At 43.3% G+C, this 27,965-nt stretch overlaps 2 protein-coding genes across 2 annotated transcripts; one reads left to right on the forward strand and one right to left on the reverse strand.

The window, feature by feature from the left end:
- Positions 1-89: 89 nt before the first annotated feature.
- On the reverse strand, positions 90-14,693 carry xylt2 (xylosyltransferase II). The gene is made up of 11 exons (XM_075454011.1): positions 14,551-14,693; positions 9,727-10,270; positions 9,431-9,606; positions 7,268-7,470; positions 6,068-6,148; positions 5,695-5,911; positions 5,154-5,330; positions 4,741-4,997; positions 4,430-4,625; positions 3,018-3,351; positions 90-2,820 (listed from the first exon to the last, which is right to left on the reverse strand). The coding sequence occupies exons 1-11, from the start codon at positions 14,680-14,682 to the stop codon at positions 2,498-2,500; spliced, it is 2,640 nt and encodes an 879-aa protein (XP_075310126.1). The 5' UTR covers positions 14,683-14,693; the 3' UTR covers positions 90-2,497.
- A 2,341-nt stretch (positions 14,694-17,034) lies between these two features.
- Positions 17,035-25,584, forward strand: LOC142371629 (uncharacterized). The gene is made up of 5 exons (XM_075454341.1): positions 17,035-17,383; positions 17,842-17,951; positions 19,964-20,056; positions 20,314-20,484; positions 24,579-25,584. The coding sequence occupies exons 1-5, from the start codon at positions 17,224-17,226 to the stop codon at positions 24,717-24,719; spliced, it is 675 nt and encodes a 224-aa protein (XP_075310456.1). The 5' UTR covers positions 17,035-17,223; the 3' UTR covers positions 24,720-25,584.
- The last annotated feature ends 2,381 nt before the right edge of the window (positions 25,585-27,965 follow it).

The following is a 27,965-nucleotide window of genomic DNA, read 5'->3' on the forward strand; positions in this document are numbered from 1 at the left end:
TGACCTTCCTTTTAAAAAGGAAAAAAAATGCCACGCCAAATGAACTGTTGATCTTAGTTTTGAAGAACCACTCCAGTATTACACCCAAATCTTTAACCTAAGGTGTTTATTGAACAGTCTCTCCTGTGAGCTCTTCCAACAGCATACAGTTACAGGCTCAAGTTCCCAACCAAGATGAGACCCACAGAGCCGAAGATGACTCAGCAGCATGGACGGAAGAGCTCCCACCCCCCAAAAAACACACAAGAACTGCTTCAAGTGACACTGAACAGGTAGTGTCAGTCATAACACAACTCGAGAGCAGATGGAGCAGTTAAGAGTGCTGAGAGATGAACATACAACACACAGTTTCTCTCAAACAGGATAGAAAAATAACATTTGTTCAACGCCGACTATTCTGCTCCTATTTCAATAAAACCAGTGCTTCACTGAAGCAAGTGTGTACTGCGAGGTAAACAAGGTCACTTGAACTCATGTGGCGGCCAATTATTATTTAAGAACACACACGTTTGCATAAAACCATGTAAAAATCCAAATCAAAAGACGGACGGTGGGTGGGGGGGGGGGGTGTCTCACAAGTTACACACTGGAAGCCGTTAGCCCATCGTAAACAATTCAGCTTTTTTTTTTTCACATAAAGGCAGCTTTGATTCTCCCGATCACACTTAAATTAAAAACACTAACGTACAGTATATCGTTCACCATTTTTTGGTTTTGGCGGACACAGAAAGTCGAAAAGAAGCGCACATTAAGAACGGAGCCAACCTGGGAGGCAAAGTGACACACGGGCGTGATTAATACTGCATATACACGGGTACACAGGAGGTATAACGGTCTGCATTTTCCATGCCTTGCATTCAAAGGACATTCCTGACATTTTGTACATTTGCTGTTTCGCCAAGAGAATAGCGACGCCACTTTCATTTACAGCGCAGTGTGTAAAGAAACCAACTCGGACTGCTTGTTAGCTCAGCTTAGCTCAGCCTGGAGGAACACAGACAAAGGTGCTCGACTGTCTTGTAAAGGTCAAATCTGCCTTTGACCACATCTAAAGCTCACCAATGCGCTGTGTATTTGTTTTCTGTATAAAAACATCTTCTCACAGTCAACTTCATGGTCATGTTCAACTTCACATTTTACCAAGTGGCTCTCGCCCAACGGCAGCTGGGATACAGGTGTAGTAAACGGATGGATGGACCCAAACAAGTGAGCTGGTGGATGGATTTGGTTTCATTTTCTTTCTGCTACCAGGCCACATACTAAGCTAAGCTAAGCTAAGATACAAACAGGATAGTTGTGTCAAGCTTACCGTCTCTCTCTGTTACAAAAAAAAAACAAAAAAAAACAACCGAATAAATGCCTTTTATCAGAACTATTCCATTAGTGCTAAAATATGGGAAAACTATCTAAAATCTCCGGCTCTACTAACTTGCTTGTTCTGAAGGTTTTGTCACAATGTTTCATCTTCTACATACTGTTGTGTTAAAAATGTTGAATGCAGTCTGCATTGTTAACACAAAGCAGTCTAGGCACTTCCTTTGCCCAGAAAAACAACAATGGAGGGACTATTTAACACAAACACAAAAAAAATAATTATTTCAAGAAACTGATGTACAAAACAAGGCATTCAAAAAAACAACCAAAAAAAACCAAACTGCTTGTTCAAAAATGACATGTCACAGAAAACACAATTTGAAAAAAAAAGGGCTATTCCTTAAAAACCCGCTCCTTGTTCGGGAACCCGAGCTACAGCCCAAGTGTGTGTGTGTACCTGATGCGTCGGTGCAAAAGGTGGCGTTTGTGTGGGTGTTTGTCTTCTGCAGTTAAAAAAAAGAAAGAAAAAAGAAGGAGACGTGAGCTCTTACATGACCTACCGGACGTCTGCTTGCAACACTGTAACTCAGTGACAAATGTATAACATCATAATCTAATAGTAAAGTGCACTTCATCCGTCTGTTCCATGTGCTGACACAACAATGCTTCAAAATAAGCACAATAATAAGACTCAGAGGTTCCACTCTCCCTTGAAATGAAGATAGAGCACAGCCTGAATAGTTCTCACAACTCCCTCCTGTTTCCTTAAAAGCGGAGGAAAACTGGAAAATGTACACCCAAAGTTCAAACCTTTAACAAATCGCTGCCAGACAGTTGGCGTGCCGGCTTAAAACACGACGATAGATCTGGCATCCGTGTGCACACTTATAAAAAAGAAAGAAAGAAAGAAAACGTTTAAAAATGATGTGATCATTTTTTTTGCGCTTGCAATCTTCAATGTGCAAATTCCCAGCAGTCATTCCCGTGTCTCTCAAGTCTGTATCAACATTTCGCTTCAAATGTTGCGACGCCCCGGTGCAGGAACGTCAGTGCGTCTGTGCCGTTCAGCTCTCGACTGACCTCGGAGACAATACTGAGTTCGTTGAGGTTCTCCTCAAAGTCTCTGATGTAGGCTCAACTGTCCTGCAGTCTTCCCAAGTCTGTGGTTTGAGTTCTCTCTGGGCTACCTAATCCGCCCGTCACTTTTGACTGGGGACAGTTCAGTCTTTGGGTCTGGCGACAGGGTGCTCCAGGAAGTCTTGGAACAAGATCCCAAAGCTGGGCAAGCGGAAGTCTGTGTGGTACACAGGTCGCCTATAACCCAGAAGGTCCCCATGTTGCTGTCCAACCACGCCTGGAGGGGCTGTCCCACCAGCTGGGCGTTCCGCTGGGCTGCCTGCATGGCCGGCTCCTGGGGAGGCAGCTTCAGCACCGAGCTCAGCTGCTCAAAGCTCTGGTCCAGGTACAAGTTACCTGGAGGTCCTGAATGGAGCCAGCTGTCCTCTTCTGGAGTGGAGAAATCACAAGGAGAAATGAGCTCAACCCAACACGAATGACATTAAACATTCTAGCTTTATTTGAAAAGAAGTATGAGGACATTTACTATTGAAAACCTTTCATTGTCACTAAATTCCTGTGAAAGACCAAAACTGAATGGAAAAATCTTTTTGTCTGTGCTTTAAGGCACTAAATCCATGTCTCACCTTTGCGCAGAGGCTCCTTATTATTAAAGGTTAACGGCATGACGAGGAAGCGAACTTCCGCCATGCGCTCCCATTGTTTTAGCACCCGTACTGTCCACGTGCCGGGCCGCAGGGGGTGCTGCAGAGGCGGTTTGTACTGCGTGTACTCTGCATCCACATCTACTGTGATGTCATAAGAGGCTGCCACCACCAGAGCTGGGTCGATCCAAACAATAGTGGCTGTGAGATTAGGCCCACGAGCCCACTTCTGGACCGCCAGGGGTTCGTCGAAAGGGCCGATCACCCCACCGAAGTTACGGAAGATCCTTTCTTTGGGATCCCACTCTGTTCCGATCTGTTTGGGGGAAAATAAATTAAATTCGCATGACGTGACGCGCACAACACACCTGACCTGACACACGTTCCTTTGTCTTCTATATTCTATACCTAGACCAGTGGTTCCCAAACTATGGTACGCGTACCCCCAGGGGTACGCAACGTGACGCAGGGGGTACACGAAAAAAATGCATAAAAACATGGTTTGCAAAGAGCCTGATTACATTTTTAAACTGGCATGTACTGGAGTACCTGTTCACAGTGCCAAAAACACAAGATACTGCCATGCATAGAAAGGCTATCCTCTAGTGGTCAGTGAATTAATTGCACTACCGAAAGGCGAGCCCCGAGGCTAACCGCCAAAAATGGATAAATGGCTAAAAAGGATGAATTTCCCTTCCAGAGGGACATCAACTTCTACCACAAGTCAGCCCACAGTCAAAGGTGCACTTTCCAGCGCCAACAACCCACGTTATTCTTCACCTTCAACGTCTACCTTTGACCGGGATGCTAGCGTTGCACCTGTGGCTGGCCAAGCTAACAACCTCGTCAAAAAGGCAAAAATGTGCCACCACGTACTTGTGTGAGAGTGGATTCTCAGCCCTAACAATTATGAAAACAAAATGGAGAGCGAGACTGTGTGTGGAGGATGATTTAAGACTCAGACTTTCTGAAATTCAGCCCAATATTGCAGACTTATAAACAGATTTACAACTGAATATGTTCTAGAAATGTAGAAATGTTTGGTAGATTAATTTTTTCAAAAGTGAACTGGTGTTGCTCACTGGAAATGCTGGTAGAAATTGACCTGTTTGGTGAAGAATAAAATAATAATTTAAGTGATTTCTGATGTGTTAGGTGCTGTGTGTGTGGTGATGGTGGTGGGGGGGGCTTACAGAATGTTTGTGCAGGAGTAGGGGGTACATGGCTAGAGGTCATATGTCTGAAGGGGTGCGTGGCAGTGGAAAGTTTGGGAACCACTGACCTAGACGATTTGAATGAAAATGCTTTTCTTCCAATATCAAAATATACCCAAACTCCCTTTTTATTGGGGTGAAAAAAAAAAGATTAATATCTCCCTCTCAAAGAGTGCTTACTTCCAGGTTCTTGAGCCTCTCGAACTCTCTAAGGTTTGGCTCCAGGACGAGCGTGGCTTGCGGCACGGCCCACACCTCTATCGTCTCCTTGTCCTTTGACCCCAGAGCCTGGACTTCCTGACGGACCGAGTACCCTTGGAAGCGGTCGTCATAAAAGTACAAATGCACAGAAAGAGGGTAGCCTACGGGTTCAAACCTGCAATGGCAAGAAAAAAAGAAAAAGAAATAACTCGCCCGCAGAGGATTAAAAGAGACCTGTATTTAACATCATGTCCAGTCCCAATATCAAGAAAATTAAGCAGACGGTCCACCTGCAGGCCTGCATTTTGCTCTGAGAAGTCACCAGACTCTTCAGGCCCAAACGGAAGAAAGCAGCGTACGCGGTGAGAGCCACGTCGCTGAGGGAGCCCACACCGTCCAGCTGATCAAACAGGCTCTCCCAGTACGCCTTGATGGCAGCAGTTCCAGGAGCATACTGCCCATACAGGTGAGTGTCCAGGATGTCTATGGCCTCCTGGTTCACCGTCGACTCAAACTTTCGGGCAAAGAATGTTGGACGGGTCAATTGCTGTGGGTGAGAGGAGAGAAAAAAAAAAAAAAAAGCAAAAAATAAATGTTTTTTTGTTTTTTTAACGAGAGGCTATAAAACACAAGAGCCTGAGAGGAAGAACAGAGAGGTGTGACAAGTTTATGGCTCTACGCTGCCCTCCTCTGGTGCACTCACCTGAATGCGAATGAGGTCTTGTGGTTTGAAATCGTTGGGAGAGCAGCCGCACCAGTCCACGATGTGCTTGTACTGGCATTTGCAACCCAGCTTACGATTCCAGTTGGTGACGCGCAAGTTGTTGTCCACCAGGGAGTCACACATATGACTGTTCCCAAGCACCGTGTGGAAGAAGGACTGGGAAGAAGGTAAAGAAGTAAAAACAACGTTTCTGCAAGGCTGCGCAAAGAATTAAATAGTGAGCTGTGTGATAGAGAAGTTACTCCTAAACTATCGAACACACGTATGACCCGTCTCCAACCGCAGACTCTCAGTTACTAAAGGTCACAACTCTACAGCAGTGCAGACTGCAGCTCCTCTTCTGAGACTAAACTGCATGGTACAGTAAACCCTTGTCTCATCTGGCACTCGTGCTCCACACTGTGCTGCAAAGCTGAAAGTATTACATTATCTCGATTTAGCTCGAGCCTCAGCCAAACTTGCATATCAAGCCGTCAGTCTTGGGTGCGGGAAACAAATAGTCCACCGAAGGCTTTCTTACCTCGGCGGGGAGCAGAGCGTAGGTGTAGAACTGCTTCAGCCCTGAAACCAGCTCATCATTGGAGTTCATGACATACTCCACAAAGGGACGGGTCAGGGCAAACCAGTCAGAGCCACCCGAGACATCCAGGCCTTCTGGGATACTGCGTTCGCCGAGACGCCACATGTGGTTGTCGCACTCATGGAAGAGGCGGTCGAGGCCCTGCTTCTTAATAAACCTTGAACAAAGAGCAGAGGTCGAGAAGATGAATAGCAAAGACAAGGCAATTCTATCTGGAGCAGTTTCCAAAGTCAATGATCCACTTGTTTTTTCTCTGAGCTCAACGACATCCGAATGTTTTAGCAGGTGACTATTTTAGAGCTCGAATCCTTACCTGGCATTCTCCCTCCCGTGGGACTTGAGGAAGTTCTTGTCTCTGTGCAGCGACAGGAACGCCACCAGTTCATCGTTGGTCCTGCAGGCGGCATTACGGCGAGAGAGAGAGGCGAGGAAAGGTTAAACCAGGCAAGAATAATTATACTTAGAAACACTAAACACTGACTTGAGTGCTTTAAGACTAAAATGAGCTACTTTGTACAGGATTTAGAAGAGACAGGCTTGGTTTTTTTTTTGTATCAGGGCAATACAAGCCATCATTCATGTCTCAGGACACTTCAAGTGGACCTTCAGCTGCCTCAGAAACTTGGCAAAAATGTAGACTATTTCATACTGGATCCGTCAGTGGGGTTACATGGCACTGAAAGGATCAGATAATTGGCTAAATTACAATAAGATTGAGTTATTAGGTGCATGTAGACACCTTAATCTGACAAGAAATTTGATCAAATCGAGTTACTCGCGATTGGATTAAGACCTTGAGATAACTCAGTTGTAAGTCAAAATAAACGTGCTTTTAGACGGTGAAGCACGAGGTGAATTAGAATTTGCGTTTTGCGCATGCTCGAGATTTTTTCCCGGGGTCGGGAACCGGAAGTCGGAAGAGACGATATTACTGTTGTCGTCGCCGTCGGAAAGAAAAACACTGTGATGGAGAATGCACCGTCGTGCATCGCGTTTGTGCAACAAGCAGCTCATCACAAACAAAATGTAGAGGGACGTAGCTTCATCTTGCTCTTCATTCGCCATTTTCTCAAATGTCTGAGTTTGCTGTTGTTGTTGTTGTTGTTTTTGTTTTTGTTGTTGAAGGGGTCAACCGGAAGTGGCTCTATTAGCAATAGTTGAAATGGGTACAGCGCCACCTATCGTATCAGAGTATGACATGCTTTGTGCCTCTGATCCGATTCATTCACTGCCATATATCCAAGGATAATTACCCTTGCTCAACTCATTCTTATTGTAATTTAGCCAATTATCTGATCCTTTCAGTGCCATGTGACCCCACTGACTGATTCAGTGACCACAACTGCTCATTTACCACAACACACTCCTAACAAACTCATCAGGCAAATGCTATGTCTGCCACTTTCTAATATTGCTAAAGTAACTCACTTCAAAACGGTTGTGCATAGAGCCCCATTTAATAGCTGGAAAATGTATCATTAACCCTTCTGCTCCGTGCACGCATCCCACTAACCTAGTTGGGAAGTCTGTGGCGCTGAGATTGATGAAAAAATCCCACTTCCAGTCCTGCATGGACAGCAGGTCCTGCATGCTGCGCAGGTACGCCTTCAGAAGGCTGGCTCCTCCCCAGATGGTGACCATGCGCCAGGGCGTGGCTCGTATATTTGGGTACTGCTGAACGATTTGCAGGACCTCCCGATGCATGTAGCCAGACCGCTGGAAGATTTGAAAGCGAAAGGTCAGTCCGGGCGTTAAATGGCAGAAAACTGGTTCTGCAAACGAACTGTAATCTAGTTCAAGCTTGTAAGGGTTCCCTCAAATCTGCAGCTGCTGCTGTGCCGAAGCAATCAGACAAACCTGGCTCACGTTTCAAAGGGAATTTTGTCTGAGAAGACTACCGACCATGTGGGGCTGTGAGTCATCATGATAACCGAGGGTGATAAATCTGAATCTGGTTATTTTTTTTTTTTTTAAATGTCTGCTGTTTACAGAAACAGATTAATCAGCTAAGCTTGAGGTATAGTTTGGGGCAACATCTGGAGCGGAGACTAAGATTTAGGAGGGAATAAAGGACAAGATCGAACAAGTTGAGGAGATTTCAAGCCAAATGCAAAGGCTCCACAGAGATTGATAAGATTAATTAATAGCTGATTAAGGAGCTGTCCAATTCCGACTAAACACAGCTACTAATGGTTCTGCAGCGATGAATGGGCAATTAAGAGAAATGGGCAAATGAAAATTAATTATATTTGGTGAAGAACAAACAAGTTGTAATTAATCTGCCCAGAAAGTTTAATATAGGTCAGAGAGCGTGGACATTTGGAACAAGAACTTAAGGTACAGGTATGGTATGGCTGCATTGACATGACAGTGTGATTGGTCCTCTATCCTCCTACTGCCGTCCATTTGTAAAAAAAAAAAAATCTGTGGGTGATGGTTAACCCCACTGTTTAAATTTGATAAGCCCATCAGCACCGTCATCAAGGCCAGCTTTTTCCAGCTGAGGACTCTTTAAAAAAAAAATTAAATCTCATCTTCCTTGGGCTGACTTTGAAAGAGCAAATCCACGCATTTATAACATCGCGTTTGGATTACTGTAATTGTTTGTATTTAGGGTTAGACCAGGGTTCCCTGCAGCGTCGACAGAGCGTCCAAAGCGCTGCAGCCCACCTGCTGACCAGAACAAAGGGGCGCGAATCCATCGCCCCTGTAACCCCGGCTTTTGGGTGAAATTTGAGGTTTTATTGATTGTTTTTAAGTGTTTAAACTCTATGGGCCCGTCTTATTTAGGTGAGCTGTTACAGCCCTACACTCCACCCAGAGCCCTGAGGTCAGCTGACCAGCTCCTGTAGGCTGTTCCCAAACAGACCAGAGGTGATAGAGCCTTCTTTGTGGCAGCACCCAGACTGTGGAACAGCCTCCCTTTGTCTGTCAGGTCCTCTGTGCCCTCCTGTGCACATCCTCGCTGCATTCAGAAATGAGAAAATAGGGAAGAAAAGGGAAGAGGGCGAGTCTAAACTCACAGTCCTCATGTGTAGAAAGTGGGGGGAAAAAAAGAAGAAAAAAAAAAAAAAAGGCTTGGGTGATAAATTACTGAGCAGCCTGTTGACAGCCTCTAATACAAACTGACCTGTATTCTAGCCTCATTTCTCAAACTGAGTTTTGCCGCAGAGATGGATGAGGTAAGGCCAGCAAAGAGTCTAATCTGGAGTCTGTGGTGTGACTGTCCCACTGACTTATTGCTACTGCCTCCAGTGAGCTGCTCCATTGTCACTTGGCAGCAGAACAGAGCGACTTCCTACGACACTGCAACCTCTCCAACTACAACAGGTGTACTGACTACAGGAACCACATATCCCACGTCTCTGCTCAACACATCCGCACAACTGTCTTTTGCCTTCCACCTACACACACGAGAGCAACCTTTCCCTCGCTAAATCCAACCCCTAAGAATAACCACAGGTAACTTTATCCAGGCTAATCCCCTTGACCACACTGCGAGAACAGCGGGATAAACTCAACACGCCGCAGGGCTCAGAGATCTAAGCACATCTGAGTAGCCAGCCCCAAACAGGGCTCGCTGTTAAATGTTGCCTAAGCATGAATACCGACGCTGTCAGTGTAACCGAGCTATGACTATTAAATATTACAGAGCTGTGTGGTAACTCCACTGTACCTTGTCCACGTGGATGTAGTAATAGTGGTCTCTGTGGTATATGGCTTTGATGAGACGCTTGAGCTGCCGTACTGCACGGCCATGGACCATCAGAACAAAGGCCACTCTGACAGGGTTTTCCACCTTGGACAGACTTAGGTCCAGTTCAGTAGCAGCCTGAACCGGCTGGGATACACCTGGTCCAAGAGGACAGAGATATAAACGACTGATTTAACAGTGTCTGGGGAAATGAGAAAACGAAAACACGTCTTTAGCGTGAATAACCAAACATCTTAGCATTTTTAGAGCATTCTCACCTAGCTGGGGGCAGAACTGAGGGAGGGCAGCGGGCATGAGCTGGCCGGCCTGATGCTGGCACACGATGTTGGCGATCTCCTGCCTGCACTGCTGTGACATGGCGCGGTGGAGAGCAGACAGCGCGTCCTTGCCTGTGATGTCACATTTGGGCAAAAAGTCGTTGTTAAGGGCTTGGTGTGCGCCGTCCACACTGCCTGGCTCCCCCGGTAAGGCAGCAGCTGGTAGTTTAGCCACTCCTTCCACACCACCGCGGTTCTCGCTGAAGTTGCGGCTGCTGGACAGATCGTGAGCGACTACGCCATCTAATCCAGCCGCCGTCAGCCCCTGCTCCTGGAGAGCCTTCTGCTTGATGTTGGGCTTTGCTGCTCGGCGGCTGTTCCCCTTCCTCTGTATGCTGGCTGCTGTGCCCCCCGTCCTCTCGAACCTGGCACTCCATTTGCCCCTGCTCCTCCCAGATATAGAATTCGGTTTCTCCCAAAGTGCGCCGTCTCTCTTTGGGTCCTGGCTGTTGTGGTCGGGCAGCTTAGACCGTCTGGTTTTTCTCTGAAGAGAGCAGAGAAAGAGACGACACACATTTCAAATCTAGATCTATCGTCGGTAATTGCGTGAGAACATCTTGGCCAAACATTACTGAGAGGAGGAGTTGAATCATAATTCAAAAATGACATCAGATAAACAAAGCAGAAAGAGCCCCAGAGGGAAGGATGTGTTTCCTTGCAGTTTTCATTTCTCTCATCTGGGTTATTTTTAGCATTTAGCATATTTTTAGGGTCATCTGCTCGGCTGGATAGTCACACATGTTCAAAGACAATCCGGTGATTCAGCGCGCAGACCTCAACAAACCTCAGTCTGCCGTCTCTGGCAAAAAAAACTGCAGATAAAACACGCACACGTGTAAAAGTGGGACAGATGTTTAAAAACCCTTAATGCAGACCTTAAGATGTGCGTATCATTTCTGCACTGCAGTGGGAAAATAATCTCACAGTTACTCAGTGATAGCTGAAACTTTTCATTCTTAATTACTCAACAAAAAAATGAATCCCTGCAAAGTGGACAAGTGTGAAGGATAAATATGATTAATTCAGACATAAATTACTTCTGACAGGTACCACCTTGCTTTTCTTTATCATCGTTAAGTGATATAACACTCAACATCACACTATATCATCTTAACTTTGTGTTTTGAGTGGAAGGATAGGACAGCTGCATTTTAAAACTAACCACGAGACGTCACAGACTCTCTAAAACTTAAGGACATTGTCTTCTTCAATCACAAGACTTTAAACCCATTAACCTGAATATTGTGCAGTCCAGGCTCATTTCCCCCAGGGCTGTGTGAGACTTGGCCTCAAAGCAGAGCTATGAGGAGAATCAGTCACACCAGAGCACAAAATCACACTTCCACCATCAAAAGACCGGCTTAAAAAAAAAAACTAAGAAATGCATATTTTTAAAAAAAAAACTTAATTCAAGACACTTTTAAACCTTCTTGCCAGATAGCATCACAGCGCTGGCACACTAGATTACCAGATGGCACTAAAAGGAAAATATACACATCAAGAAGAGGGAGGGCGAACAGTGAGTGGGCTGAGAGATCTGAGCCTCTTTACAGCAATGTGGCAGAATGTGGGCCTACTCGCTTCACACCGCTGGCATGTCGACAGCCCCGAGATGGGTGGGAATGCAAGAAGAACCGGGGCTGTGCAGTGAGAACAGGAGCCAGATGATCCGCTGCCAACCAACACAGCAGAGTCAGAGCCACTGATGGTATCTGTACAGTAAGAGGCACTGTGGAGCTGCTACATTTCTTTGCTGCAAACCCCAGTCTACATGCACAGAAGTAAGAAGTTGCCTTCTGCGGAGGAAGCCCAGTTTCTCTGGCCCTGTACGCACCAAGTTGGGCATTGTCATGCACAAGAAAAGCAGTTTTGTACACCGACAATGAACTTTTTAAGAAACCACCCTCTGGGGTTAAGACTGATTGTGTGTTCAGATTCTGCGTGGATGGGAAAAACAGAGTTTTTGGCTTGTGACATCAGACTGGGCGTCACTACCCCTTTGGTCCAACATCAGAATGTGCACCAAATTCCCCTCCGTTGACATGGCAACGGGGGACGCCTGCAAGATAATGCCAGCGCTGACCTCGTTAACTATGAGGAGATCAAGTTGCAAACTGAGCTTTTTAGCGAGAGAAGGTAGATCACATATTACAGCAAACACCTCTGAATTATGATTAAAAGTGGTCTGGACAACAATAAAGCAATTATTATTAGCACATGCTCCCTGTGTATGTGCAGTTAGCTGTCACCGTGGAGCTTGCTTTACATGTCTTTTAACCCCATTCATGCACAGCAAAGACTGCATCACAAATTTTACTTTTTCCACGTGTGTGTAAATGGCTTTTCAGTTTTGAAATTATGTCTTATAACTCATTTTATGAGATTCTAAACAACTTTTGTTGGAAACAAAGACTTTGTCGATACTACAAAGGAGGAGCATCAACTAACAGGACAACCGTTTGCTGAGGATCATTTTAATTCAGTGCCAATTCTAATTTTGGTCTTCAGTGGCAGTTTCTATTTTGAGAAATGTTTATCTTAAGATAAGGTTTTGTTTTGTTTTACATTTTCAAACAGTAGTGCCACATTATCGGTCAGTTATGACTGCAAACTGTATAAAAAACACAAGTTCTTGTACATAAGCCGAGCAAAGCTGCAGTGGTCAATATTTCAATTTTCCTTTTTGCGGCTTTTAATTAAGACCATGTCAAAAACGAACCGATTCAAAGACAAGCTCTTTACTGTCCAATTCAAAGTCAAGTGAAATCACATCAGCCTCCCCATCTGCTGATGTGCGACTCAGCAGCAAGCACTCAGCTCTGCAGGAGGCGAGTAAGCACGACAGACTCATCTTCTTCTGTTCTCGCAAGATTACCATCACTTTTTCCACACAAGGGGCTTAAAATATAATGCCCGTGATGGCACTCGCACATGCAAAGCAGCCCGCTGATTAGAGCAGATGCAAGATAACACAGAGACTGCTGAGCACGAAGGAAGTGTTTGGTTGCAGCGATGATTAATATCCATTCTCAAGACTGAAATTTGATTCTGCGCCTCTGAGTCCGCAAACATCCAATGACCTCGTGCTGACATTTGCATAGATGTCTGCCAACACAGGTGAATAAAAGGCTGACATGTGCAATGAGGAGTGGTGACACATGTCTGAAGCCATGATTCACAGGAAATCATGGGAATCATGGAAAATCTGATTATTGGTATTCAAATAATCTGTCTGCCCCCCTCTCCAGTCCTAATTATTCCAACCAGTACTCCTTTGTCCAAACTACCAGCCAGCAAGACTTTTATGCAGTTAAGACTTGAACGCTTTGCCTTTCACCTGTTTTTTCTACATTCTACATGGGCTACAATCAACCACCGAGCCTAAAAGACATTTCTGTGCATCTTTGCTGAGGCATGTTCAAGCTTGAATACATCTGATAAGGGAGCAGAAAGCCCGAGGTGCAAACAGGTGACAAAAGTCAAAACGACTCTCAGCAATATGATGAATCACAAGTCATGTTTCTTCAGTGGCACATTTAAAGGAAATGGATTGCTTCATCCATGCTGGCATCATTTTTTATTAGCCGAACAGAGACAGGCGAAGCACCCGAGAATGAAGCTGTGGGTTCACTGATTAGCTCATGGTTTAAACTGAAGTGATCCACAACTAATAATCCCTTTTAATGAACATGGGGAGGCAGCTGTCTACCATGTACTGATCCTTATTTTCCCTACTCTGTGGCAAAGCTCGCACATTTCTTCCCTGGTAAAAACCGCTGTAACATTTGCTGCCTGTCACAAACCCAGTGTCGGTGTGGGGAAGAATATCATGCATACATACATACATAGAGAGACAGCAGGGTTCCAGCTTCAGGCTTCAGCTTGCATTCCTGAACTCTCACAGCCCTCCACAGGTGACATCTGTTAACAGCTCACCTTACTCTTTATGCTGAGGGAGAAATGGAGCAGCCACTGCCTCAAGGTAGTGCACTCCAGGTGTGTGTGGGAGACACAGGCATACAATTTCCACAGAAGACTTAGCTTATGTTGGATACATTTTATCAGTGGTATGTGGTGGGGGCAACAAGCTGTTTCGCTTCAGTCTTTACCCTGTGATATTTTTAAGCTAAATAAAGGTCGCAGAGACTTAGCACCACATCGTTAAAGGCCATTGGTGGATATAAATAAGAAGAATGCAAAAAAATACAACAGAGCAGGACCTGGATATTCGCGGACAGCGATGAGAGGCAGCTCATACTTGTTAACTGTTTTTCTATCAATACACCTTTAATCACTATTTTAAGCTGCCCAGTCAGTTATATTACTTCACAACTTCCTCTTAGATGTGAAGTGCGTTCGTCTGTTTCCCCAGTCTGAATTTCATTACGATTTCTCAGCAACAAAGAAATAACAACAGGACTACTGCCGCTTTTTAAAAAACAAAAACAAAAACTTAACTGCCATTTAACTATTTCAATGAGTAGCAGTAGGTTTACTGTTATGAACATGTAGCATATTGTACAATGTATTGAGTATTCGAGTATTGAGTCGTGGTTAGTGATGCACAAGCAGTAAGACGGACTGTCCGGTTGTACAAATATGTTTCGGAACGCCGCTCTTCTCCAACTGCTAACAGCTAGCATCAGCTAGCGTCACTGTATAATAACACACAACGAGCTAAGCTAAGCGCTAACGGCTAGCTCTACAATTAAACTCAACGGAACCACAGTCATGACAGAGATAACCAGCGGGGCTGTTTCTTACCTCTGCCTCGCCTTCCTCCAGACTTCTCAGACTCCATACCACAAGGCCCTGAATTAAGAGGATAGTCAATGCGGCGGCGATCGCTAATTTGTATCGCCGGAGCAGCTTTTGCACTCGCACGCTGGCCACCATTTTTCCGTTTCCAATTCAGGGAGCGCGTGCCGGGTGCATTCTGAACCGCGCGCCCACGCGGGGTCGCTCAGTAGCTCACCGTTGCTGGAAGAAAAACAAACTAAAGACGACAAAGAAGCAAAAGACTAAACAAAGTATGTCATTATAGGTTTTTATTGCCAGGGATAAGTCGATTAGATACCATTTTGTTAGCACTATTTAATTAAAATATTCCCAACTAGGACAGAAGTCAAGTGACTTTTATTACAAGCATATGAATTGATAAATAAACTGATTTAAAAATATTGAAATAAAACATCGAGTGAAGAAATACAGAGTGTTCAGACACCCTTTTTCAGGTTTGTGGGTAAATCTTCCAAAATTATGCTCAATAACGAGCAGTCCACTTTTGTCTTTATGTTATTCATTTTAATTTAATAAATCTTCATTAATCTCCCAGGGGAAATTGTTTTGGGGCACTATTCATTTTTATTAAATATGTGCCATAGTTATAGATAGATAACAAAATAATATAGAAATCAACTGACAAGCATGTAATAAGTGAAAGTGTAGCAGAAAGGAAAGTGTGGTAGAATTCTTAAGAGGTTGCCATCAGTGGGCTGGGGTGTTGTTTTTCTGTAGCCTGGCAACAACTTAGCTGATGAGTGCACTTGCAACATTGGCAGGTAACACAGGTGAACTCTCATTAGACAGACACACACGGCCAACAGTTCCCCATCTGAGGTGCAGAGACCCCACTTTCTCAGTGACGTGTCCAGGCTCGCACCATCTGTTGTTAGCAAGCACTGTAAACCTTCTCATTCAGTTACCTCTCTGTCTGAGTCGAAAGGTGTTAGAGCTGCTCCTGCAGCCATGTTAAAAAAAATCTTACACTTCCCATGATGATCAAACGGAAGAAATGGTTTAACCCTCTTTCATCTTTTTTCTCCATTTTGTGCTTGCTATACATCCCACATGTCTCCTCTTTAACTCACCTTCCTTTGGCGGTCCAGTCATTGCTTGGGCTTTGCAAAGCTCACTTTCCTGTCGCCATGGTTACACATCATAACAGATGTGAAAATTGACACTTACCCGTCGTTACAGCAACACATATTTAAAAAAAAAATAGTTTTTCACAGAAAAAAAAACTTGTGTTGTTACAGGATTTAGCAGACATGTTGAAAACCTTTGGTCTAGTCTTGCTCTTTTTGCTGCAATTCTAGTCTTTTCTGCAGAGCTAACCGTATCTCCTCCTCCACAAAGACAAAGATCCCATAGACTTACAAAATGGCCTCTGCACTGTTAAATTAACTCTTTCTTTAACTTACTGATCAACATATATTCTGTGCATTATGTACTCAACATTAAATAGATAGCAGAACAAACTGTCATTAGATTATTATATTCTTATAAACTCGTTTTCAGAATCCCATCTCCTCTGAATTCAACATGTTTCAGGCTTGAGCACAAAAAAGAAAAACACAGATAGGTCAAGGCAGGTCATAATAGTGGTGACCACTTCCTTCTTTAAAAATGCAACAAAAACAACAAAAAAAGAGCCCAATGAAGCTGATTCCATAGCACCAATCATTATACATTTATTAAAAAAGAATGACAAGACCCCATATCATTAACACCCATGAACCTAGTTGTGTTGGAGCTTAGCATCTCATCTGACCAGTCAACAGCTACTTTCTTCACCCCTGAAGATGCACAATACACAGAATGCATAACCAATCTCTCTTTGCTGTCTGTGGTCTATTGTATACAAATGAAATTGAGGGAGTCTGGGTCAAAGCCCATTACATAGAATCCATACAAAAGAGATCTAGTTAGGACAGGGGATATCAATGTCTCTACATGAATTTGACAGAATTTATGATCCCCCCCTCTATATTCTGAATTGGCCTGTCTTACAATTAACCAAATGATGTGGAAGCCTTCAATAGTTTATTGGGTGTTATCTGGCAGTTGAGGTAGGAACAAATAATGTTTTCCATCGTTTCAATCCATGAATACTAATGCTACATTTAGGCTCTTTGTCTGCAAACAAATCCTCTCAGGATGGGACCCCACTGTCTCCAGGGTAACGGGACCCCGGCTTAGGCATCTGTGTTAACCTACAACTCTGGATACAATCAATTAAACAGCAGAGGAAGCAGTTATGTGCTTTGCATATAAGCCCAGATAACGCATCAAGACAGACATAGCCGTTTTATGAGCCATGTCAGTGATTTCCTCTGCACACAAAGAGAACCAGCAGAAAAATCTATGTCAATTAGCTTGGGTAATAAGTCCGCTGGCCCGTGCGGATGCTGCTGCCTGCCAGCGTTCAGTCCATAAAGCAAAACCTCCTGCCGTCCAGAGCAGAGCCGGAGCGACGTCACGCGGTTTGGAGAGGACGTCGGTGCGCCTTTACGCGCTCTTATACGCTGTTGGCACGTTTACCCAGCGAGGAGAGTTTGAGACCCTACTTCTAGAGCTCAAGTGGACTGTCATCATGTCCCAGACCGAACGGGCGATTAAGCGGAGCTACAGAGCCAGTGTGCGCCTCTTTTTCTGATGCGTAAGATGAGAGTCTTTGTGATGGGGCTTATGAGTACAGGAGGCTTTCTGAAGAGAACTTTAACGGTTTACACAGAGGAGATGTCCACAACTGCCAGTCCAACCACTCTTCCCTCACAGCTGACATCGGAACAAGTCGTAGTGGTGGCTGCGTCCTGTAAGTAAACCATTAAACCTGCCGCAATTTGTCCAGTTGAATGTTTATCCGGAACTATTTCTTTCAACAGATCAGAATGCGAATCTGGGTACTGTGAAACAATGTTATTAACAATTTTGTAGCACTGTGATAAGGGATGCACAGTCATACACGAATGTTTTTCATGTTTTGAGATTTGGTGTTGGATCATCCAATGTGATTGCCACAGCACTCAAAACATTTACTGTTATTCACAAAATGACACAACCAAGTCTGTTACTTTTAAGCTTTTGTTCTTGACATAGTTACAGTTTGTTCCATGGGAAGGAACTGACTGCTAGAAGTGTTGAAATTCCCAGAATGAGCTTATAATTATATATTAAATTCAACTCAAGTCAAAGAAGTTTCTCTATATAAATTACCTTTGTAAAGATGCAATGCCTGATTAACTGTGACTCTCCTCTCCTTCTTTCAAACAGTTTCTTCTCTGGTGTTCTTTGTGGCTATTGTGGTGCTGCTGTCCATTATTTACCGCAAGGATCCACAGTGCTTCAAACACCGCTCCTATCAGGAGCCACACGCAGATATGGTGAGATGTTAGCAAAAACAACAGCAACGACAGGGTGAACGCAGCTTTTGTGCTGAGTTTTCTTTTGAATGTGATCTGTACGTTCAGTTCTGCGGCGCAGCACTTGAGACCACACCAAGAGAGGTTCATGTGCAGCACCACTGTGAAGTGTCAGACTGAATTTGCTTGGCTGTTGCAAAAGAAGTTGAATAAACTTGATATGATCATTGCGAGGCAATGGATTTGCCTCAGTTTGAATTAGCTGCCCTCCAGAAACTCTAATGGAATTGGACAGGATTAGCACTTACCACGCATATTGATGCAAGTTCAGCACCGCTGTAATTAAATCAGTACAAACGTTGGCTCTGTGTGCGAAACAACATAGATTAATCTTTTAGATCTTTGCAGTCTCTGTGTGTGTGTGTGTGTGTGACATTATTAATCAAATCTTTTTAGATTTCACACCTCCAACATCTTATCTTTTTCTATCCACTAGAGATAATACTTGAATATCTGTGAAGCTGTAGGAGGTGCAGGATGAATTGAAAGAGGAAATGCAAATGGTTCAAAGACGTTAACTGCTCAGTGGTTGTCCATTCTCTTAACTTCCCTTTCCTGACTTTTCCTTCTCACCTCCTTTAGTCCCAGGGGTGTAGTATGAGTTTTATCTCTGGACTGCAGAGACACAACTCCTCCACAGAAACTCCCTCATTTAACAGACAGGAAGCTCGGCTCAGCTGTGGTTTTGATAGAAAAGTTCTGTTGTCTTATTTAAGGAGCAAGCAGACCATTTTCACCCTTAAATTGATTCCCGCCGTTTACTTACATTTGAGTAAGTACAAGAGAGGGAGAGTTCTGTCTGAGTGGCAAACACACAAAAAGCCTCTTTTATTGTGTTTCAGTGAGACATTTCACATCTTCAACTTCATAGTCACATACCTTTCCCTGCCTCAGTTTGCTGAGTGAATAGAGTGCAGACCCCGCTGTGGGTGTTGGGGACGGGGACAATGGATCTCCTTTAGGTTGCGGCGATGGAAAAAAAAAAAAGCGCGGCGCTGCAAGGATCCTCCCCCGACTTCAACACTGATTTTACACGGTTGTGCTTTTTCACACTGGCTGAATCAATGGCAGGCGACAAAAGGACAACCCCTCTTTTCTTTTTCTCTTTCCTGAGGACGTTCTTTTGCTTCTTTAAAGTACAAACCAGGAGGGAAACCTGACCTTTGCCATCACCTTTTTGGTGTCTTCTATCACTTAGTTAAAAGTTGTGAGGGTTATGGCAAAGGTCATCGCTGTACGTCATACTCAGTGTGAGTGATGTCATTGTTTAATCTGGCTTGGGAAAACTGAAAACTGAAGTATTCTTTAGATTCTTTAGTATTAGCTGCAACTGCTCATAATATCTCTTGTCCACCTCATGATGGATTTAATTTCAGTCGAGCAACAAACTGACTTTGTTATAATGCCCTCCCAAATGACATACAAGGCTATAATGTGTACCGAAGTGTGATCGTTAACAGCTACCTGCTGTAGTTACAAGGGGAACAGAAAGCCTCTGAAAAGACCTCTCTGTGTGGTTTGTTGCCTGGGGACCAAGATGACACAGTTGGACATCACATTGTTCTCCTCACAAAGGAGACTTATTTAGACCCAAGGCAATTAACTGTTTTTTTCCTGGCAGCCTTTTATCAGGATCTCTGCACCTCATACAGTGAGACACTGTCAGCTCTTGTTTTTAAAGGGGGTGGCAAGGGGAGGCGGCACGGAAATCAGAGGGTGGTAGTCTTATTGATCGGATAATTTATGGTACTGCTAAACAAACCAGTGTCAACAGGGATTAAACAAGGCATGCAAATTGGTCAATTGAGCTGAAATTAGTGAATCTCTGAGTAATTGCAGATGGAGAAAGGAGAACCCGTAGTGTTTAGCACTTTGTTAAAATACAAACTGACAAACTCTTGTATAACAGCTAAATCAATAACTACGATTCGCCTGTGCTTCACCTTCTGAACTCAGACCTGTTTGTCTTCCAGGACGCTCCTCCTCAGTACTACAGCAGCAGGCAGACCCTGGTGGGATCCCCTTGTTCAGAGCAGACTCACATCATTGATGACAGCAACACTCAGGTGAGAATACCCGGGAGTGTGTTGGGAGGATCAGCTTTAAACCAGGCAAGGCATCAGTGTTCTCCTTTGCCTACGCCTGCTGTACAACTCACACACCATTGGGTAAACGGAATAATCTTCACCACAAAGTTCAAATGTGTTTCTGTTCAATGTGGCTATCACTGATGGGGCTTGTTTGGACCAATATCCATCTTCAGTAGATGAAAGCTTCTGTTTCCTGTCCCTCTGTGTTTTGTGGCCTTTGTGCGTCTTACCAGGCAGCTGATCTGTTCTACGTTGGCCTGCCCTCAAGCTACAGCCTGCCCACACTGGAGGCGCCCCTGCCGAGGCTCCCCTCCTATGAGAGTGTCCGAAAGAAGGACCGCCAGAGGCAGATCCACATGATGATTGCAGACCGCTTTGGCCTCAATGGACCCATTGTGACAGAGGTAGGGTAAATTAGGATTTAAGACCTTGTCACAGCAATTGATACAGTCAAAAACTCTTTAACAATGCTGCTCTTCATGGGCTGTTATTACACTTCTAAGGGTGGGGTTTGGGGATTATATTTTGCTTCTATTATATTATTTTAATGAATGCCTGGTTATCATCTGTACGCTTTAACAATGAATACAGAGTATAATAAGTAGGCTCTGTCGAGTATTAATTTCTGCCACACAATATTGTAACTGGACCTTGTTCAAAGACGAGGCAGCGTTTAGAGAGCTCCAAACAAGATGCACTATCAGCTCATCTCATGCTTGCTGCCGCTTTGTGCTGGCGGCCGCGTTTCGAGGTTTTACCGTGTTGATCTTTCGCTGAGCTTTTGGTTCACACAACGCTTGAGCAAACATGGTAATGAGAAAAAGGCACATCAAACATAATTAAAGCCTGCATCCACGAGTGCAAACAGTGCCCAAGAATGCAGCTTTGTGCTCCTGTCTTCTCCTGCTTTTTCTTCTTTGACCTTCCCTCGTTTTTCTTGGCCAAACACATGACACACATACATGGACATACACATCAAAAACACATTAACAGACGGAGAGCTCTCTCCAGCCGTCACATTACTAGTCAATGAATAGCATCCCTCCTCCCCTTTTGGACTATTAGGGGAGCTCAGAAGATGGTCACTTAATTTCCCTGTCTGTCCAGCAGCCTGAGGCAGGATAGTGGTAAAACACTTCTGCCTGTTACGCGTGGTTTGGGTGTCAGACAGAGGGCAGGGTTGTAGGCTTGTTCTTGTCGCCTGAGGGTCCCCAAGCAATTAAAAGATAAGAGGACTCAGTCAGGGAGTCTGAATCTGCTCGATTTGATCAGGAAGATAATGAAGAAAAAAATGTTCCAGCCAGCTGAATTGGGAACAGATTAATTGGTAATGTAAATACAAACATGTTCCAGTCATTCTAAGGAGTAGATTTCAAGCCTTCCAGGCATCAGGACGATTTCTGAAGTCCTTTTCAGACATGGAATATGTAATATTAATGGCTTTAATATTCTGTTAAAATTGCATTTGGTCATTCAGACATTGGTCATTTTTGTGTTAAATATACCCACAAGAGTGAAAACAACAGCCATGGCGCACATGCCATATTCGTCATTTGCACGATATTTGACAGAACAATGGGTATAACACCAAAGACCTTAGGCTGGTCTCGCATGTATTGGTTTCAGATGTCAACAGTCTCATGTCTCATTCCCTTTGCATTGGGTGATGTCTCGCATTGTGAAATTGAATTCTGGGCCTGTTGCTTTGCTAGTGTAGCTTGTGGTGGACACTTGAGAGTAGTTTAATAGCAGTGGAGACGCCAGCCAATTAAATCGCCTGACTTAGCGTGTGTCTGATCTTGTGACTCAGTGTCACTACAGTTCCAAACATCAGGCCTGTCTATTGTTGAACATTAATGCATCACATCTGTGTGAATCCTGCCGTACAAAGTTTCTCACAGTAAAATGCCGTACTAACAATGCATAATTGTCAGTCAGACAGTCTTGTGTTCTCTGTGTTCTGGGTTTCTTATTTATTTTCTTGTGATTAAGGTCATTGCAGTGGTTTTAGTTGGTTTAAAATAAACATTTACGTTCAGACACCTGCGTTCCTCCTGTTAGTCCTGTGTTGGAATCATCCTTCTCCTTGAGATATCATGGACTGTGACATAGGCTGGAGTGACCTGTACCAGACCTCACTGCAGTGAAGCTGTTGTGTCAGCTGTGTCGTTAGTATAATGACTAGATGCAATGCAGTCCATTTTGTTAAGCAACTTGTTCGCCATTCTTTGCATAATCTCTTCCAGGGGCTCCAGGGGAGTCCCTTGCACAGAGCCAGCCTTCATTACCAGTTTGTACAGTTTCCAGTGTAGCAATGGCACGAGAAAAAAACCCTGATTGTTTTAATCTGATCAATAGCAGACTTTTAAAATGGATGCTTAACTTGACTTAAATAGGCCATTGACATATACTCTAAAGTTCCATACTTTTGCTTCTTTTTGTAAAAACAGGAAAGTTCAGGTGTATATTAACACAGCTGAATCCCTAATAAAGCTGTTCTCATTCCCAAATGATTTCTTCTGTCAGAAGACTAAATATGTCAGAATTTGGGATTAAAAGTCAGCCCCTTAAGGCTACTTGTCAAATATCAGTCGTTTAAAGCATTTTCAGGCTGTCTCTTTGCTCTACTAAAATCCTGATTTTATAACCACAGCATCATCTGACAAAATCCCCATTCAAGTAATTCAAAAACATGTGTGCAGTGAATTCAGCCATACTTACGTGTGCAAATGTCTCCCACAGTGAAAGTAAGAATGTCTTATATATTTTGTGACATAGTCAAAAGACTTCAGTCAGTAACTTATTTCCTTTCCTGTGCATATAAACAGTTACAAGGACGATGGTCTAGTTAGTTGGCCAAAATGAGCTGAAACCGTAGCTCAAGTCAACTGTGCATGGCTACATGCACATGGATCTCTCCCTTATGCATTTCCAGGTAAACCCCGAGTTATCCGTAGTCCTTTACCGCCTCCTCTTTTCAACAGTTGAAGAGAGTGTTTGGCTTATTTCTGGTCGACCAAAAACCCGCGATCATCTTTTCTTACTCACATTCAGAATGAGGTGATTGTTCCCACACCATGCCACATAGCGGCCCACTCGTTCCCTGTTCCCACAGCTGCGGAGTCGTCTGAGTATTTCTGCAGATGATAGCACTCTCGGAGTACAGTCATGGTAGAAAGAACATGTGTTGTTTATTTAAACTGAGGAATGGTTACCGCAAGTCTCTGTGAGGGCACGTTTCATTCCAGACACACATACAGACATCTGAGGGCACTGTGGATGTGTGGTCACTCAATATCTAAAGAAACAATTATCACATGCATGTGGGCTAAAAATCAAGTCGGTGCATGTCTGCAAACAGGCATATACGTGGACTTCTGATCAGAGCCTCGCTCACACCTACACACTTGCAGATGTACAAGATATAACATCTGCATAAAGGCTCTAGCATGGTTGCCGCGTCTGCTCGCGCGAGCGGTGTTGATGACGTCACGAGTTCGTGCCCGCCATAGGACCCTATATAGTGGCGCAAGTCGTTGCGCGCCAGTGGTTGCAATTTTCTCCGTCACAGAGGTGGCGCTGCTACGTGAAGGTTACCGCTACTCTACAACCATGAAAGTCGAGAAGAAAACAATGCCGCTGTCAAGAGCAAGAATACTGTAATTAATGATACTGCTGCAGTTTTCGGATCATTTTAATTTTTTAATTCAGTTAAAAGAGGTGAAGGTTTGAAGCCCCCGGCATCAACAGAGTCTCTGCCCTCTTCTTTGCCTTCACGTATCTGTCCCGTAGCTTCTTCCACACATTCTTACAGAACTCTCCCTCTTTCCCCAAAGTTCTGCCAATCTCTGTGAGCTCATACGTGCTCCCTGTACTGTTTCACTGCAGTTTCGTACAGCTGCCTGTACAAACGCACCTCCTCACTGAGCCGGTCTCACATCTGTCCATCCGGTTCGTTGTGCTCGGCGCCGCCAAGTTACAAAAATCGACTGGTGCACGACAACGCGCTGCGCCGTCTTTTCAAGGGAAGCGCCAGGCCTGAAACGTCATTTTGACGTCACGGTCCACCACCGCCGTGACAGACGCGGCAACCATGCTACCGCCTTAAGAGTTGCAGCCTGTCACTGCAGGACACTGTGTTCATGCTACACAAAGCGTGAATATGCTGATGAACTATTTGTTTTGTGTCATGTGTTTGGAAAAAGGATGAATCTAAATCCAGTGCTCACTCACTTTAAGCTCCTCTTTAATTTTCACTTTATTTACCGAACATGTGGCTCCATTAAGTGCCAAATGTTTCTTTGGATTTATCAGTTTGTTTGTGGTTTGCTGTCAAAGTTAAATCAGATACTTGCAGTAGTTGAAGACTGAATGAGAACAGTTCAGTTGTAGGCCTGAAAACCAAAACAGTCAACTGAAAACTGAAAGCGAAGAAGCCGCTTTTAAACCTGTTTTGCTCAAGAACTCTGTCTTGTTTTTTTCTTCAATCCCTCTGCAGCCTCCTCCCACATACGAAGAGAGTATTCGCCAGTCTGTGGAGCTGCCATACAGCATCCTCTCATCCAGCTTGGACATCTCCCCTCCTCAGAGTTGTTACACCAACACAGGACTTGTTGTTCAAACCGACACAGCTCACTGAGTCGGCTCTGTGTGCTTCTACCTGCTGTGTGACGTTGAGCCAGCTTGTTGACAAATGTGATGAATATGTGAAAACAAAACTTGATAGCTTTCATGCAGAAGAGGTTACCAGATCAGATCATGAGCATGAACTTGATCCTGCACACTTTCCACTTCAGATACCTCAGGAGTGTTTGCTGGGGGACAGCTAATGTTGATCATGAGCTGAGGAGCAACCAAAGATTGCAGAACACATCACTGGCATATTTGAATGTTGAAAACACTCATGGAAACATTGGACATTCATAAAGTAAGGTGGCTGGAACATCTTGAGGAAGGTAGGGACGATGAGTCCACAGGAATGAAACGTACCAAGAAAGGAACCAGTATGTTGACTGCAGTGATGTGGATCATGACTTGTTCATGAACATTTTTTATTTTTTTTTGTTTATTCTACTGCTCCTGAACTAGACACCACATCATGGACTGTGTGATTAGGAGCCGCTGTAAAATGGGTGTCTTTACCCTGCCGAGTTGGGACCACACTGTTCCAGCATAAGCCTGGAGGAAGGAGGGTTAAAAAGGTGCTAATGAGATTAAAATAATTCATTTACTTCATCAGCACTCTGTGTACTATATTGCCACAACTGATTTTGTCTGTAAAGGAAGATTGAGTTCTATTTTTTCATCATTTTTCTCTCTTTTTGTTTTTGGGTCAAATGTATTTCATGTAACTTACCGTGTACACAAGCCATATTTTTGTCACGCGTAAGTCTTGTACTTTATTTATTGAAGAAGAAAACACTGTCATTACGTTAACTCTCTGTGGAAACAAATGAAATAAATGCTTCTATGACTTTGTTGATGGACTATTGTAATTACACAGCAGTCTGTTTATGGATATTTAACAAAAAAGCTCAGAATGAAGCATGAATCTGGAAGCTATGCATGTACAATAAGTGACATAACAGAGAAGGAAATGTCAAGAAAAATTTCAAATGAGACTTGTCAGCAAATGTTCTCCTAAAACTGACTGATCTGAAGCTAAAACTGCTTCAGAACTGGAAAAAAACAAACAACTTTGTTAATTGTATATTTCCCAAAGGACGATTGTTTTGAATTCCCAATTTTTTGTCATAAGGAACATGTTCCTATTCGTTGCAGATCAACCTGGTCTATGCAAAAATGTGGAAAATAGTTGTATTCATACTTACGGAGACAGCTTTTTAATTTTCTGTGTCAAACTTTTTAAAGTAATGTATTTGAGTGGCAGATATCTTCTGTGTCAGCACCATGTTTAAGATCTTTTGCACAACAGCATGACTTGTCATACTGTAAGCCAGAAAAAGCTGAATTTATGTGGCATGTGTGGTGAGAGAATCTGTTTTAGGGCAAGAGATGATAGATTCCAAATCCTAAAAACACCTGTTTTGTCAAATCTAAACCTAATCAAGGAGTTTCCCTCCTTAAACCTAATCAATTACTCTTCGATGCGTAAACCTAACCAGTATGTGACTAACAATGCAACTTGTGTTTTAAACTGCGAGATACCTTGGATTCAGACATGAGACAAACTCAAATTTTCAGAGTGACAATCATGTGTAACTCATCACTGTGAAATTCAGTGTCAGATAAAGTGTGAGACTCCTATATGCATTTTTTTTTTTTTGGAGACCATGAGAGAAATTTGTCTTCCGGGACAAGAATCAATAGTTAATCCTTCATAACAGTTTAATGAACTTCCGATAGACTTCAAATATATATATATATATACATATATATATATATATATATATATATATATATATATATATGTATATATATACACATATATATATATGATTATGGTGGTGTAATGGACGACATTACACTTAAAACTGTACATCCAACCAACAGCAATCAACACAGTGATAAATATAATACAGGATTATGACAAAGTTATCGAAAACTGACATGTACAAGTGAAAATTAGTGAAAGTATGCATTTCTCAAAATTCAAGATTCTTCATTCAGGTTGAAAATGAGTTCTTGTCATTACTTTTACTGTATAACATCCAGAAACTACTGGTTAGTTGCAAAATGTGTGATTGGTGAGGATCAAACAGAATCATGAAATGAAAAAGGTTTGTCAGCGGCGATCATTGTAATTTGTTGTAGAGTTTTGGGAAGGGTCTGTAAGGTCTTTTGTAAAAAAAAAAAATATATATATATAGAATGTGTTTATTTTGCCATGAAAAGCAGCAAAATTAACTGGGAGGGTTCAGTAAGTTGGTGTGATTTAAATCCAAAAATATCCCCTATTAAACAGTGCAGGAAGAAAACATCATGATAATGCCCATATTGCCTGAGGCTAAATGAGACAATCACTAGCATCTCTTCAGACGGGACAAGGACGTTACTGTTTGTGACTATCTGGAATTCCCCTCGTGGAAGTCTCAGTGTCAATTACTGGTATCAATATTTAATTACAAAATGTCTTAACGTGACACAACACGTTACGTGTACGTTCTCACGAGCTTTTACGATGACATGTCAGGACACATTGAAAGCAATCACATCTTCTTGTGACAATCTGCACTGACTTTAATTTTTATGCCTCGAAAAAAATCTGAAATAGACAGGAATCAATGAGTATGCTTGAATCCAGTGGAAATTTATGGCATTCTTCAAAAGCTTGTGTGCACAATCTAACGACCAAGACTGACACATATGAACAACATCACAAAGCAAACAGATGTTAAATCACTCTGGCAAAGCTGGAATTTAATGCTCCTCAATGGGAAATTCTTCAAAATCTCCAACTGCAAAATTTCTCAGGGCTTACTTACAAATCATCATTTTAAGTTGACAAAAGCAGCACTGAATAAAACAGGAACACTCAGAGGATCTCCTACGCCAAAACCAATGCTGTATCTTGCAATTTTAACAGAAGTAGAAGTAAAAATGTAAAAGGCTCATCTGTTGCCCGTGTGCCAGCTTGCTTGGCTTGGTGGTTTTAACGTAATCTTGCATAGTAACAGAAAAACAAACTGCAACAATCACATACTTTCATACAGGTTTTCCCCTTAGTGGAGGGGAAAAGTCACAAGAATGTGTATTTTACGTTCACATTTGCTATCACAGTAAGCTGTTCAAACAATGACCCCTGCTGACCAAATCTGAAAAGCCACCCAGCTTTATCCAGTCCCAGCTTCAAGACTCAATAAGTTTCACTTGATATGTGTGTATGTTTATAAATCTATCCTCCATGCAACCACCAGCCACCGTA

This window comes from Odontesthes bonariensis, chromosome 21 (assembly GCF_027942865.1).
Source record: "Odontesthes bonariensis isolate fOdoBon6 chromosome 21, fOdoBon6.hap1, whole genome shotgun sequence".
Lineage (NCBI taxonomy): Eukaryota > Metazoa > Chordata > Actinopteri > Atheriniformes > Atherinopsidae > Odontesthes > Odontesthes bonariensis.

Excerpts from the sequence above, each read along its gene's own strand:
- LOC142371629 (XM_075454341.1), top strand. The coding sequence starts at position 17,224 with ATGCGTAAGATGAGAGTCTTTGTGATGGGGCTTATGAGTACAGGAGGC. Across the intron at positions 17,384-17,841 it reads CGTAGTGGTGGCTGCGTCCT|TTTCTTCTCTGGTGTTCTTT; the intron begins GTAAGTAAACCA and ends TCTTTCAAACAG. Across the intron at positions 17,952-19,963 it reads AGGAGCCACACGCAGATATG|GACGCTCCTCCTCAGTACTA; the intron begins GTGAGATGTTAG and ends TTTGTCTTCCAG.
- xylt2 (XM_075454011.1), bottom strand. The coding sequence starts at position 14,682 with ATGGTGGCCAGCGTGCGAGTGCAAAAGCTGCTCCGGCGATACAAATTA. Across the intron at positions 5,331-5,694 it reads ACGCTCTGCTCCCCGCCGAG|TCCTTCTTCCACACGGTGCT; the intron begins GTAAGAAAGCCT and ends CCTTCTTCCCAG. Across the intron at positions 4,998-5,153 it reads AAGACCTCATTCGCATTCAG|CAATTGACCCGTCCAACATT; the intron begins GTGAGTGCACCA and ends TCTCACCCACAG.